Here is a 15,701-nt window from a genome sequence, read left to right on the forward strand (position 1 = left end):
ATCTGAAGAAGAGGCGAAGAAGATTGGTAGTAGAATAACAATTCTTGGCCAATCCCTTCGGGTAGAGAAATACCGCCAAATCCCACTAACTGCGCAATGCAGCAAGTGCCAAGGATTTGGACACAACTATAGCAGGTGTAGAAACCTAGCTAGCTGCCAGTTTTGCGCTGAAAACCACCTAACTACTCAGCACAACTGCAGTATTTGCAAAACCAAAGGGAAGGCCTGCAACCATACCCTGCCAAAATGCAAAAACTGCAAACAACCCCACTTTGCTAACAGCAAAGACTGCGAGGTATTCCTATCTATTAAATAATGGTAGAAAACCTTAAAGTACTACAAGTAAACCTAAACAAAAGTATGCACGCTACAGAGTCAACGCTACAACTAGCAATTGAACTTAAAGTGGACATTATCGCAATCCAAGAGCCGTGGATTGCACCTTCTAGCAGTAATAACTACGAAGCCCCAAGGTCAATAGCCCACCAGAGCTTCTACCAAATCTTTCCAAAAGTAGACCCAAACCTCCGCCCAAGAGCTCTATTTTATATATCTAGATCTCTAACAGCAGAGGTTAGCCAGCGAGAGGAGATAGGTGACCACGACGCTATTGCTATCACGATTCAAGAAGGACGCCTAAAGTTCAACATCTACAACGTATACAACCAAAAAAACGCAGAAAATATAAAAACCTTTCAAAGATTACTCGCTAATACTCAGCTACCAATATCCACCTTACTACTAATAGACGCCAACGAGCACCACCCTTGGTGGGACCCAGGCTGTAAAACTAGCCAAGACGGCCAGCTATTAGCAGATTGGATAGAAGACCAGGACCTTAGCCTCCTTAACACGCCAGGAACAGCCACTTTCTTTAGACCGCACCTGTCTAGAGAAACAACGCTAGATCTAACTATCGCCACACCAGACCTAGCCGCGAAAGTAAGAGACTGGCAAACAACAACAGAAACAGGATCTGACCACTATGGGATACTCTTCTCAATCCAGACAACAAAGGACCTAGTTAATAGCCCTACTAACCAAACAAGATACAATACAAAAAGGGCAGACTGGGACCTATTTAGAGAAGAGCTAGGCAAAGCTATCCAGAGCAACGCAGCTCTACAATCGCTAGATCAGATCCACCAACCAAGAAAAGCAGATTCAAGAAACCTACTCCTAGGCCAAGATAATAAGCTAAAGCTGCAACTAGACGCAATTGGAGAAGCTATTACGCTAGTAATCCAACAAGCCGCAGATAAAGCTATTCCACAACTAAAAGAAGGGCTAAAAGCAAAGCCCTGGTGGAACCAGGAGTTAACTAAGCTACGAAGAAACGTATCTCACTGCCAAAGAATATTCGCACAACAACTTCAAGCTACCTCTATAGAAGAAGCCTATCTTTTTAAGAGAGACTTCCTTCTAGCGCGAACAACGTACCAAACGGCAATTAAGAGAGCTAAAAGAGAACACTGGAGTAACTTCCTAGAAAAAGAAGACCCACAATCTATCTTTAAAGCTATGGACTATACAAAGGAAAAGAGAGTAGAAAGAATCCCTCCTATCCAGGGAGAGACGCTAGAAACCTCTTTTAAAGGAAAGTGCAAAGCCTTTCGAAAAGCATTATTCCCACCGCCACCAAGTACAGCACTACCAAGCTTTAATAACCACCAAGAGAAAGAGTGGGAGTGGCCAGCGCTATCAACAACTGAGCTAGAACGCGCTTGCTCTAATAAGGTTAAAAGTAGCTCACCAGGCCCAGACGCTTTATCACAGGATATTATCACAGCAGCCTACCAAGCTCAGCCAAATACGTTCTTCAAAGCTTACTCTCTGCTATTCAACTACGGATACCACCCAACCTGCTGGAGAAGAGCTACAGGAGCTATTCTAAAGAAGCCGTCCAAGCCCGACTATTCTACCCCAAAGGCCTATAGGGTAATTACTCTACTAAGCTGCCTAGGGAAAGTAACAGAACGGATAATAGCTAAAAGACTCGGCTACCTAGCCGAGACTACCAACCTCCTACACGACTCGCAGATAGGAGGGAGACTAAAGAAATCAGCTATAGACGCAGCTCTACTTCTTGTAGATCAGATCCAGCACCAAAAACAACAAGGCTATACTACATCAACAGTCTTTCTAGACGTTAAAGGAGCGTTTGACCACGTTTCGCACAATCAGTTCCTAGATACACTAAAAAGACTAGGCCTACCTATCAGCCTAATCACTTGGGCTAAAACCTTTCTATCTAACAGATCTCTAAGGCTTGCCTTTGACGGCCAAATAGAAGAGTTTAGCGAGATTAACGCGGGCATCCCACAAGGCAGCCCAGTCTCGCCAATCTTCTTTCTCATCTATATTAGAGACCTATTCCCTCAAATAGATGGATTCCAGCTATCCTATATCGACGATATCTCAATCACAACCTCGTCAACGTCTATTAAGAAAAACGTGAAGATACTACAACGCGAGGTTAACAAACTAGTTACAAAAGGAAAACAACTAGCAATCGAATTCGACATAGCAAAGACAGAGCTAATCCACTATACAAAAAACAAAAGAAGAAAAGAAATACCTCTAGAACTCCCTAGCAAGGAGAAAATATACCACAAAGATACGATTAAGTGGCTAGGGGTATACCTCGACAATAAGCTATCCTTTAGAGAGCACGTAGCTATTAGAGCTAGCCAAGCAAAAACAGCTTTTAATAGACTAGGGAGACTAGCTAACATCGACCGCGGGCTATCTCCCTTTGCTATCAGACAACTATACCTAGCATGCGTCACCAGCATTGCAGACTATGGGTCGCCAATCTATTGGCGCAACCAGAGCTTTATTAAAGATCAGCTTCAACCGCTGCATAACGCGGCTTGTAGAAAGGTACTAGGAGTATTTAAAACAGCTCCAGCTATCCCAACAAGTATCGAAGCTAGCTTGCCGTCACCAGCCGTACGGCTAAGCCAAACGAATCGAAAATACGCTCTACGAGCTATACAACTAGCTCCAACCCATCCAATTACAAAAGCTATTGCAAGGCTACAAAAAACAACCCTTCAGCAATCAAAACAGCCAAATAAACCAAGACAACTACGCGCTATCACAAGCTCCATCCCATCTACCAAAGAGATAGAAGAGATCATCTCATATAGGTTCAGACCATGGGACTCTCTTAACTACAATATCTCTATATCAAAGAAATCCAAAGAAGAAGAGGCAGCCGCCCACAAAGATTATATCCAAACAATAGAGGATAACTCTATAGTAATCTACTCAGACGCCTCTAAAACTAAAGACAGAGATGGGATAGGAGTAGGCCTAGCGGTCTATAACCCTAACCAAGAAGAAATCTACGCAGAGACAAAGAACATAGGCGAGCAACAACTAGTCTATAACGAAGAGCTTGAGGGCGTTACAGCAGCGTTTGAATACGCTGCTAAAACAGCCCAAAAAGACCAGAATATCCACGTTTACGCTGACAACCAAGCTGCCATCTATAGGCTCCAAAGTCTATCAGATAAGCCAGGCCAACAATGGGTAATTCGGTGCCAAAAAGCAGCCAAAGCTATCCTTAACAGAAAAGCAAAGATCTTCTTAAAATGGGCACCAGGCCATACAGACATAGAAGGAAATGAAAGAGCAGACGCTCTAGCAAAGGAAGCTACAAAACAAACACCAAAAAAATCACAAACAAGCCTAGCCTTCCTAGGCACTAAGATTAAGCTCCTCCAACGAGCTAGCCAGGCAGAAGAGTGGAGAAAGTATAGAGAAAAAGTAAGAGAGAAGAAGACCAGCTACGGAGCTATCTTCGATCTAAAGCTCAAAAACCAACTAGCAATCCCTAGAGGCACGAAAAGAGACATTTTAAGCTCCTTCTACTCTCTTAAGATAGGGCACGGATACTTTAACTCCTACCTAAAGAGAGTAAAGAGAAGAGAATGCGACCTTTGTAGATGTGGGAAACCGCAAACTGCAGAGCACCTACTTCGATACTGCGGCTTTTACAGCGTAGAAAGAAACCAGCTTAAAAAGACTCTAAACCAAAAAATACTCAAACTCCCACGACTACTCCATACCACGAGCGGTATAGAAGCTACATTAGCTTTTATTACTAGCACGCGGATAGGAACAAGAAAGTGGCATCTCGGCCAAGAAGGCTAGAAAGAAAAATAAGAAAAACAATAACAAAAGAGGAAAAAAAAAAAAAAAAAAAAAGGAAAAAAAAAGAATAGTTAAAAATTTGAAATATTTAGCACTATTTCCTTCTCCCTAAGAGAGCTCGCTGGAAGGAAGCCTAGCTGCCCTACATCTCTCCCTGTTACCAAACTGCTCTTAAGCACCAGGCGTCTAGAAAGCTAGCAACAGCTTAGCTAGATATAGGCCGAAGCACCACAGTCACGCAATACAGCACAAAGTATCAAATTGTAACTAGTTAGATAGAACGGCCGTCGGCCAAAGTCCTACATAGCCAACGGCTGATACAGGACTATAATGGAATAATAATAACATTGAGTATGTATTAGTGAAACCTGAATTCTACTAAAAGCTGAATCCTGCACTTGAGCACTCAATTTACAGTCTACATACGATAACACAAACAATCATTCAGCCCTCTTTAAAACCTAAAGCTCCTAATAACAATCTTGGCAAGTCCGCGTGATAGTCTTGATATCTTCTTTGAAAACGGTCCTACAAGCTGCTGTTCTTGCAACGCACATAAATTAGCGTAATGCTGGCAACAAGCTAAGGTAGTAGGATGCCCTTCTCCAAGGATGAGATCGTATCCAACAGATGCCCTCTAATATAGACGCAAAGGTTCATCTATATAATGCTGCTGAGCAAGAGAATAGGCAAGGTAATAGACGCTAGTCAGCGTGTCCAAACGCTCAGACCCCAATACGTTCTCTCGCAGCGCCAGCGTCTGCCGGTTCATCACTTCAGCTTCCTTATACTTTCTCTGGCTACTCAGTACCCACGCCAAGTTACTCATACTGGCCAGCGTGTCTGGATGCTTAGGCCCTAGCACCTTCTCTCGCAGCACTAGCGTTTGCCAGTTTACTTCCTCAGCCTCCTTACACTTTCCCTGGCTATTCAAAACCCAAGCTAAGTTGTGCATACTTGTTAATGTAGAGGGATGCTCAGTTCCTAGCACCTTCTTGTATCGGGCTAGTGTCTGCTCATTTATGGTCTTAGCCTCCTCGTACTTTTTCTGGCTATTCAGTACTAACGCCAAGTTATGCATACTCGCCAGAGTAAATAGACGCTCAGGCCCTAGTATCTCTGTACTTAATAGTAATGCTTTCCGGTGCGCTGTCTCCGCTAATCTGTATTGTCCTAAACTTTCCCAACATCGGCCTATTTGTTCAGATAGTAAAGCCCACTTCTCCCACTCCCTATATTCCTCCGACCACCCATCAAACGCTACATGCACTGTTTGTTGCATTTCCAAAAGCCTCTTAGTTATGAGTCTTGGTTGTCTTCTATAGCTCTTTGAATATGTGTCCAGTTATTGTCGTAGAAACCTTGACTACCTAAGGGCGGTAGATTCTAAGTAGAACATCGGAGATCCAGCTATAGCAGAGTAAAGACAGCACGAATAAAGATCCTAGAACAAAGAGAGTCGATATAAAGATAAAAGGCCGTTACACAGATAGTCAGATAAGATCTTATATGTGTAACGGCGCAGGCCAGACTACTCGGATCAGTATCGGCAGTAGTGTCACTCAGAGGCATATGGGAGTGCGTGGGACATCAAACGAGCCTTGATTCGAATAGACACCTATAGGCCTTGTACGAAAGGATATCAAAAGTCTATAGAGCTAGCTACAGGGAGTGTCTTAATATATACCTGTCCTAGTCGGGTCCGAATCGGATCCGACTAAGATCGGGTAGCTGATGAAGGGGCGGCCGATACTTCCCATGATCCGGCTCTGGGATTGGTCCGATACTTGGCGAGGCTGTAACATCGTTACAATATGCTGAATATAAATCGGTTTCTGTCTTAGTTATATATTCTATCTTACAATCAGCCAACTATAATACTTAACTAACTATCCATAATACACATCAGTAAGCTGCACGCATCAGTAAGCTGCACACTTCACTATGTACATCCTGGCGGTTTGATACAGGCCTGCACCGGATCACCCATACCGAGGCCGCAGTAATCAGACGAACATAATAACACACCTTGAAGGTCCTTCTAACCTTCAATATATACATAATATAGTTATGCTTGTGTTTCATAAGTATTGTATGTCCGTTATTTATCACCTATAGCGCTGTTTTGTCTATCACTCTAACTTGAGTCTGTCCTTTACCCCCATCATACGCTCGTGCACATATATAATCTATAACTCTTATTACTTAGAATGATATACATTATTAGTGGGGTAATTATATTGTATAGTAGGCTACTACTGTAACGGCGCAGGCAAGACTACTCGGATCAGTACCGGCAGTAGTGTCACTCAGAGGCATATGGGAGTGCGTGGGACATCAAACGAGCCTTGATTCGAATAAACACCTATAGGCCTTGTACGAAAGGATATCAAAAGTCTACAGAGCTAGCTACAGGGAGTGTCTCAATATATACCGATCCTAGTCGGGTCCGAATCGGATCCGACTAAGATACGAATAGCTGATGAGGGGCGGCAGATACTTCCTCCGATCCGGCTCTGGGATTGGCTCGATACTTGGCGAGGCTGTAACATCGTTACAACTACTAAGTTTGGTGATTACGAGACATCACTAACTAAAATAAGGGTTTGGAATGGATTCTACTGGTCCTTGTCTACGCCGTTATCGCCATGCGTATCTACATGCGCCAATCTCGCTTCCAAAAAAACCTAGATATGGCTAGCTATCTTCTAATCGTCTTTGCCCTTAACGCTTTAGCTCTAACGACTTGGGATACAATTGCATACAACACAGGTGCATTAAATGGCAAAGTAAGGTCTAAGTTACTATCTAAAGTAGGTCTCAATATAAGTATTTGTTTCTTCTTATAGATCTGCGCTCGTTTTACGACGTAGACTTACTACAAGATTCCTCTGCTAACGATTATAGATCCTATTTGCATGTTTGCCTTGTACTGGAGTCTCGTTACTTTCAAGGGTCGACGAACGATGCGAAGCACTTTGTTAGTCACTAGCCTGTCCGTCACTAGAGGGCGTGTATGTATATATTGATTTTTCCACCGTCTATTATTATTATTATTATTATTATTGTAGATTAACGTCCTTTCTCAGCCGGTAGGCTATATAAGACGTGCAGGTTGAGCCTGCAAGTATCTAAGTAGGCTAGATTTAATCTAGATACAAATTGAGTAGGTGGGGGAGGGGGTCATCTAAATCGAGGTGAGACTCGTAGCCTAGTAGTTTTAGTGAGTAGCTCTCTCAGGTCTTTCACTTTTAATGAGTCTTCCTCTCAGGTCGAATGGGTAGTTTTCAATGAGTCACTCTCTCATGTGGGTGGACCATACTAATATGGTTTCGAGGAGAGAAGGAATCGAACCTTCGAGCTCTGCTGACGTGAGACAGCAGAGGCTTTCCAGGCGCTTCACCACTGCGCCATCCCCCCTTTTCCACCGTCTAGTTTTAATGTATGAGTTATAGATTCCCACTTGCTTTCTAGTAATTTTGTAGTTAGAAAATAATGGTCTAGCAAAATAATTGCGATATCAGCAACCTTGACATTATTCTCCAATACTTACGTTGATACATACAGCGTTGACCTTGACTAGAAAGCAGATTGCTACTCCTCCTACTAGTAGAGAAGCCTCTAGCGCCTTCTATCAGCTTAAGTTAGGTCACTGCTATCTACGAGACTTCCTATTCAAGCGAGGAAAAGTAGACTCTAAAGTTTGCCCCTGCAACTATCGAGCTACTCAAGACCCTGCACATATCCTCCTTAGCTGCACGCTATACAAGGAGGCTAGGAAGAAGATGCAAGAAACTACAAAGGACCCCCTATCGCTAGCTTTCTTACTAGATACTACAGTAGGCGTACAGGCTACTATTGCCTTTATTAAGGAAACTAGGGCTGCAACGCAGGCCTGGTATAAAGGAAACCTCGACAACTAGGACAACACCTACACTAGGTGCCTTCGCCCTACACCCAACTTACCTCTCCTCTCACCCGCAAGACCTCCTACTACCCTCCTCCACACTAGGCCACGAGCCTCACCTCGATTTAGATAGCCCCCTCCCCCACCTACACCAAATTGATAGCACTACGTAGTTACCTGTAGGCATAGCCTGCACGTCTTATATAGCCTACCAGCTGAGACAGGACGTTAATCAATAATAATAATAATAATAATAATAATAATACAGCGTTGACCGCTGTCGCATAAGCAAACCTTACTTAGATCAACGGTACAATACGGCAAAATACGGCAACTCATCGTTCACAGCGTCACCTACAGTGACAAGACTATAGCGATTGCGGCTTCACTACTGTAGGCAGCATCCTGCAATTTTGGTCATGATAAGACTGAAAATTCACAAATCATGTTGGTTGCTCTGCAGCTGACTGCTCGCGCTAAGCTATGTATAGAAGGCAGGGTTGTTCAAAATCGTTGCGCAGCTGCGTGTAAGGGTGAAACCGCAATCGCTAATTACTGTACTGGTACAAAACAATAGCCTATCTTATGGTGGGCTAATGCAGTCCTTAACGGATGTGCTTGCTGCTTAGCTGGTGACATCTACTTTATCCTAGACACAACTCCATCTGGCCTAGCGTAACAAGCAGGAGCACTCTAGAGTGTCTTGCTTGTTACGCTAGTCTTTCTCTAGTTAGGAGAGAATCTTGCCACTTAGAACTTGCTAACTGTAGTTAACTACTCGGGCCCAACGGCTGCTGTAGCAGAATTTCAATGAAATTGCCCGTGCTCCGCACGGGCCTATCACCTCAACGATAATATCACCTCAATAATAACGATATTTTTCAATCGTAAATTTAAGCTAAATAAATACAAAAATATAATTTTTACAGTTTCGGAAATCAAAGACATATTATCAAAGCACACCCTAGTCAGATATTATCAAAATTGGGCTATTGCAGTAGCTGCTATCATCGCTATCGCCGCTATCACTTACATCGATCTCACCATCCACCATAGCTTTGTAAGCCTTTTTAATAGTAGTATCAACGTTAATACACGATTCTGTAGAAGTAGATTCTGCGCAATCTTCTTGAGTATACCGAGTAAAGCGTTCAAGGTTCTATGATAGCGCGGTGGATAGTAAGGCTGTACCGTGTCCGTGCACCTTGTGCGCGGATTCGGCTTGTGCGCACCCGGAACCTCAAACCGCGTCTAAACACCAAACTTCAACGCACGATAACTCCACCACTATGGCTCCAATTGATGATGCGATTGCAGATTTAGATTCGCGTGATCCAGGAGAAAAACTTAGTATTACAGAAGTTGCGCGAAAGTGGGGCGTCGTGCGCTCAACGCTGACTCGGCGCTGGAGGCAGCAGACAAGCTCTAAGAGAGAGGGATACAACCAGCAGCAAGCTCTCAGCCCACAACAGGAGCTAGAGCTGGTGCGATATATCACTAAGCTTACTAAGAGAGGCCTACCTCCTACGCGAGAGATGATCCAGAATTTCTCATCAGCAGTAGCTCATCGGCAGCTCAGCGAGAGCTGGGTTTCTCGCTTCATCAATCGATACCCGGACAAGCTCATCTCAAAGTGGACCACCGCCATGGACCGTTCGCGCTACCTAGCTGATTCTGAAGCAAAGTATAAGCTCTACTTTGAGCTACTCTATCAGAAGATTACTGAGTATCAGCTTGAAGCTCGAGATATATACAATATGGATGAGAAGGGCTTCATGATTGGTATCGTTGGGAGAGGTAAGAGAGTCTTCAGCAAGCGTCAATGGGATAAGAAAGAGGTTCGGGCATCATCTCAAGATGGCTCACGCAAGTTTATCACAGTCCTAGCTTGCTGCTGCGCTGATGGGAGCTCGTTGCCGCCAGGGCTCATCTACGCATCGGCTGCTGGAGCTATCAGATCCAGCTGGGTGGACGATATCAAAGCTGGAACACATGAGGTCTTTATCACATCAACTCCATCAGGCTGGTCAAATGATGACGTAGGGCTCTCTTGGGTTGAGCAGGTGTTTGATCGCTATACGAAGCAGCGATCAGGTAGATGGAGATTACTTATCCTTGATGGCCACGGATCTCATCTCACGATGAATTTTATTAGCTATTGCGATCGCTATCGAATCCTATTAATGATCCTTCCACCTCATTCAACTCAAACGCTCCAACCGCTCGATGTATCGCTCTTCCATCCGCTCGCCCAAGCTTACTCAGCTGAGCTCACCCAGCACCTCTATAGAGCTCAAGGACTCGTATCTATCGCCAAGGGAGACTTTTTTCCAATATTCTGGAGAGCTTGGCAAGCAGCGTTTAAGCAATCAACTATAGAAACCGCGTTTGCAGCTACTGGTATATGGCCAGCTGATCCGAGTAGAATCCTCCAGAGATTCGCGAAAACACCAGAATCTGATCGCAGCTCGCCATCTACGCTCTCAGATAGCGACTGGCGAAAACTTGATCGATTAGTGCGAGCTGCAGTTAACGATAATAATCAATATGAGGCTCGAAAGCTGCGCTCTAGCGTTCACCACCTATCTGTTCAAAATGAGCTACTACGCGACGAGATCAAAGGACTTAAATCAGCTCTTCTATACAAAGAGAAGCACAAAGGTAAGGGTAAAGCTCTTGATCTTCAACAGCGCCAAGAGTATCACGGTGGTGCTGTCTTCTGGTCGCCTCGCAAGATCCGCGAAGCTCAGGCTCGAGAAGCAGTACGTAAGCGCGATGAGGTGGAGCAGAAACTTCAGAAGGCACAGGATAAACAGCAGCGTAAGGAGCTTCAACTACAGCGTCAAGTTGAGCTTGAGCAGAAGCGCGCTGATCGATTGAGACTTAAGGAGATGCGCGATGCTGAGCGAGCTGAGAAAGCAGCTGAACGCGCGCATCAAATTGAAGCTCGCAACGCCCAAAAAGCTCAACACCAAGCTCAAAAACGATCGCGTACAGCCTCACGAGCGCCTATCTCAAAGAACAAGCGTCAAAAACGATTAGTGGATGATAGAGCTGGCGATAGAGCTGCACCTGCTGCATCATCTATCCCGCCAAGGATCACGTCGCGCGGCCGCAGCGTCAACCTCCCGCAAAAATTCAGATAATACAAATTGATACCAAACATCTAATTACTGCAATACTATGTTTTTATATATATTAAGCTATTGTGTGGTGTTGTAGAGCTTCAATTTGAGATCGCGATAATAGTGTTGGGGTGCGCACAAGCCGAATCCGCGCACAAGGTGCACGGACACGGTAGTGAGATGGTGGCTCGTGAGCTTTGTATATGGATCGACAAGTTAACGAACATTATACGCCACCCACATAGCTAGCGTACGGTCCGTTGTTATAGCACCCTCACGATACTTAGAGCTACTGTTTTGAAGTATCAATTCCCACTTTCTTAAGGCCTTGATGTTATAGTTACTATCGTCAGCGTTAATATGTTGCCAGCGCGTAACATCGCGCTGCGTTGTAATACTAGCTGCTATACGCTTAGTATACTTACGGCCAAAGTTTCGTATAGTTAAGAAGATACGTCTCCATTTATTGAAAATAACTATAGCCTCACGAAGTCGCTTCGTAGCTATCTCCACCTTAAGACGAGCGAGGTCATTAACTTGGCGCTGCTGTACCATCTGCCGCGCGTCTTCGGCGTATATTACGCCACCTTTACTCTCTACAACCCGCTTCTTACGACGTCTTCGCTCCTCCTTAGCAAGGATAGCAGCCTTAGTCTTGTGCAGCTTACGCTTGAAGCCCTCAGCGTTGCGGGCAAGAGCTGAGACGCCACGAAGGTGACGGATCACGTCGGCCGCGACTTAACGGGGGAGGTGTTGCTGGATTACGGCGCGAACAAACGGCTCTTATAACTTAATCTGTCGTACAGTTTTTGGTGTGTGCTAAGTAGCGTCGCCAGGCTTAGGATCCTCGGGTTCTGGTGTTACACCTTGTGGTTGAGGCCGCCGCACCAGCTGTGCCGTCTTAAGGTTGATTTCAACGCGGTGGAAGCGTCGCACAGGCGCTTGAGATGGTGAGGAGATAAGTAGAGGCGGCGAGGATATATCAAGAGGTGTACCGGCGCGCTGTACAAGTAGTAGTGGTGGTGTAGCTGAGCGGTCACTATTACTAGAGTAGCAACCTTCTTAGGTGCGAAGATGCGCTAACACGATGTTAGGTTTGTACGGCATTATACCCATACAGCGCCAACCTAAGCAGATTATAGACTTTATAAACGTTAAGCGCTGGATCTCCTCTATTATAGCCATAAAGTTAGCCTTGTTGATGTCGCGCGAGCCTATACGAGAGGCGTACTTAAGCGTCTTGCCGTGATACCACTTGAGCGGTTGAAAGCAACCCACATCTAGAGGCTGGAGGAGGTGGGTTGTATGAGGTGGGAGGGCAAAGAGCTGTATCTTGTTGTCTTCAGCGAACTGACAAAACTGCTTCGTATAGTGAGATTTATGCCCATCTATTAGCAATAAGCGCCAAGCTCCATGGCGACTACGGCTTGTCACCTTGTTGAAGTGTTGAATCCAGGCGTATGCAAGTTTGTCGTTACTATAACCACTATCGGACACGCCTACAAGATACCTATCAGGTAGATCTACGATCCAATGCTCCATCACAGTAGCAGCTTTGACGATAATAAGAGGTGGAATGACCTCGCCTGTGCCCCGGACACACTCAACAAGCGTAATAAGCTCGCGATTATTAGCGTTGTGAATAAAGACCGTACGTCCATTTTTGGTGTATAGGTACTGCTCTTTTGCAACACCAATACGGCAGCCTATCTCATCCATATTATATATATCTTCAGGCAAGATACCGCGTTCTTCAATAAGGTCTTTAAGCCTAGTATACCAGTCAAGGAGCGCTGCTGGCTCCTGGGCAAGCTTACGCTGGACCTCAATTGACTTTGCCTTTACACGCCTATATTTCGGGTGCCTTGCGAGCCATCGTCGTGCCCAAAGCTTGCCAACCTTAGGCGTAACTTCATCTAGTCCTGTATATGCATCCTCAAGGAGTGAGTTTGCTTGCTGCTCAACTAGTCCACGATGAATACCAAAGCCAATATTATCGATAGCATCAAGGTACCGCTCAAGAGCGAAATCTTGAGACTCGTTAAGGCGGTATAAAGCAGGTGGTTTAGCGCGATTACAGCGATTCGAAAGTCCAAGATAGGCGCGTCGCAGGCGCTAATATGGCAAGTTATAGGTAGTTGCATAGCTTTTAATGTTAGGTTAATAGAGTAGGCGTAACGCTTCAGCGTGCTTTTGCAACGCCACCACCTCTTCTTTATATACAGACTTTCTCTAATTAACCTTAGGCATGTTAAAAATGATATGCGTATTCAAGTTTATTTAATTATGCGTTGTTATAGTGCATGTATGTATTAAAAGCTACGTGTTATCATTGAGGTGATATTATCGTTGAGGTGATAGGCCCGTGCGGAGCACGGGCAATTTCATTGAAATTCTGCTACAGCAGCCGTTGGGCCCGAGTAGTTAGTTGCAGTTATCAAAACTGAAACACGATAAACAGCGAGTATTCATTTTTTTAGAATCATCATCACGAAGGACTAGAAATACACCCACTAATAGCCGCAATGGTCTCTGCAGGTCATCGCGCGTCCCCTCGCGTCGGTTTGGCACCTATAGAGCTACTATTGCGGCTCTGGCTGGCACAGACAGCAGAATTTGCGAGCAAGCTGCTTACTTGATATAACGCGTCTACCAAATGCAGCAGCAGCCATCTACTCACAAAGCAACAACGCAAGACACGATGGCGGAGCCTAGGCACCACATTCAGCATTATAGTTACATTACGTATGTATGTAAATTTGTGGCATAAGATCGAAGTGGCGGAAACATAGTGTGTTGTTTGATGCTCTAATAAGGATAACTATATCGAAAATTGCGCTTGCTCTAAAAGTCTGCTACACATAGTTATCCATAGAACTAGACTTCCAGGACCATCCTAACTTGGATCATTTCAGTCCTTTCGCATCTCTGGAGACGTGCCATCCCCGCACTGCGTATCAATAGAAAATCTGACTGACCCCTGGGCCGGGGCCCGCCTCCAGATTGAGTATAGTGGTAGGTATCGAGTAAGATGTGGTTATCGGTCTGACCTTCAGCTTTCTTTTCCGCTCAATGCACTCGATACCGCACCTTTTACCATTTCGATAGGGAAAAGGGGCCTCGCACTTACATTTCAAGCGGTGGCAGTGGTCGCAGGCGTTACTTAGTTGTGCTCTTCTTTGTCGCTGTGTCAAGGACAATTTTGCAGTCCCTGATTCTTCTACTTTTACTTCTTTCGTAATTGTCGATATGCTAAGCAGACAAGTGGCTGACTCCGTACTGTATGAGCGATTCAAGGTGTTCTAGAAGGGTCAGTCGATATGTCAGAGCTCTCAACGCGCATATCAACAGCACACACTTACCAACTATCGTAGTTGAGATTGTTCTCTAATCTTAGCCAGAGTCTACCTTGATCAGTGAAATCTATTCTTAAAGCAGCTTAGGTTCTAGTCCTAGAACTAGGACTAGTTATATGGTGAGTTAAATATTCTATCCAGCTTGAGCTTCACCAGCATAATTAACAATATCACGTAAAACTAGAGAGATCACGAGAGATCAAGTACTCAATAAATACAAATAATCACACCCAACGCTACTTTTCTTTACATATATCGAACCTACAATCGATCTTGCGTCAACGCATCAAATAAAGTGATTTTCGATAGGCAGTAGACCGACTACTTTGATTCCAAGTCTTTTGTAACGCTTGAACCGTGTCTGCTTTAAGAGCCTCAATACGCCTTCGGTGCACACTGTTTTCAGATTCTCCAGTCACTTGATTTTCAACCGCGGCTAGCTTGGATAAGAGTTGCCTTTGAACCTCTAAGGTCCCCTCAACGTCATATATCTCGCGCTCGTTGTCTTTAGGTATTTGATCGCTAAATCGGCCCTTATCATTAAAGACTCTGCGTTCACAATAACGATTCCTGTCTTTAAAATATGTATAGTCGTGTTCATCAATGAACGTTCGAATAGGTTTAGAGGGTCTCCACCTGATTGGCATGTTGCTTAGATAGCAGTTCCGCGATTTTTAAGTCTTTGAGGGTTGGGTTGCACGTATTTTGTAGGTTAGCTTGAGCTACTTATAGAGGTGGCCGCATATTAATTGACATCCATCTCTATGTCTAAAGAGTGACCAATCGGGTTGAAAGGATCACAGACTTCTATCGCAGCCGCTGCAAGGATGCGTCTGCGGCTAGTGCAGAACATTGTAGCTATAGCGGACTATCGCAGTATATGCAAGAATACGAAGGCAGCAATTGCAACCGAGCCATTGCAGAAATTATAATTATACGATGAACCGCCGCAACGATCATATACATATAAGAGGAGCATCGGAAAAGTTGATCAAAATATACGCACATTTATTCTTGCCACACAACCCCGCATCTACGTGTGCGACAACCTATCTATGACCGTTGCGCTCCCATTGGTCGTTTTCGGCACATAGGGACAGAAATTAGTTGTTTTTAAAACGACATTGACTGTATGTGGGTTAAAAGTTGCTG

General features: G+C 44.6%; 3 protein-coding genes and 1 non-coding gene across 4 annotated transcripts; 1 reads left to right on the forward strand and 3 right to left on the reverse strand.

Annotated features, from left to right (window-relative positions):
* Positions 1 to 4,798: 4,798 nt before the first annotated feature.
* On the reverse strand, positions 4,799 to 5,443 carry PSV08DRAFT_367842 (uncharacterized protein; the record flags this gene model as incomplete). Its single annotated transcript, XM_014216930.1, has 1 exon — positions 4,799 to 5,443. One exon carries the CDS (start codon positions 5,441 to 5,443, stop codon positions 4,799 to 4,801), a length of 645 nt encoding a protein of 214 aa, XP_014072405.1.
* Positions 5,444 to 7,494: 2,051 nt separating this feature from the next.
* PSV08DRAFT_t10 lies at positions 7,495 to 7,581 on the reverse strand. The gene has a single exon. It is a non-coding gene; the product is annotated as a tRNA-OTHER (tRNA).
* Positions 7,582 to 10,618: 3,037 nt separating this feature from the next.
* PSV08DRAFT_398507 (uncharacterized protein) lies at positions 10,619 to 11,214 on the forward strand (the record flags this gene model as incomplete). The annotated part of the gene is made up of 2 exons (XM_066093560.1): positions 10,619 to 10,729; positions 10,759 to 11,214. Exons 1-2 carry the CDS (start codon positions 10,664 to 10,666, stop codon positions 11,212 to 11,214), a joined length of 522 nt encoding a protein of 173 aa, XP_065949683.1. The 5' UTR covers positions 10,619 to 10,663.
* A 2,978-nt stretch (positions 11,215 to 14,192) lies between these two features.
* On the reverse strand, positions 14,193 to 14,495 carry PSV08DRAFT_149402 (uncharacterized protein; the record flags this gene model as incomplete). The annotated part of the gene is made up of 1 exon (XM_066091828.1): positions 14,193 to 14,495. A coding segment is annotated over one exon (303 nt), but the record flags the coding sequence as incomplete, so codon positions are not given.
* Between the last annotated feature and the right edge of the window lie 1,206 nt (positions 14,496 to 15,701).

The sequence above is a fragment of the Bipolaris maydis genome (assembly GCF_028858645.1).
Source record: "Bipolaris maydis strain C4 unplaced genomic scaffold PSV08scaffold_2, whole genome shotgun sequence".
In the NCBI taxonomy this organism is placed as follows: domain Eukaryota; kingdom Fungi; phylum Ascomycota; class Dothideomycetes; order Pleosporales; family Pleosporaceae; genus Bipolaris; species Bipolaris maydis.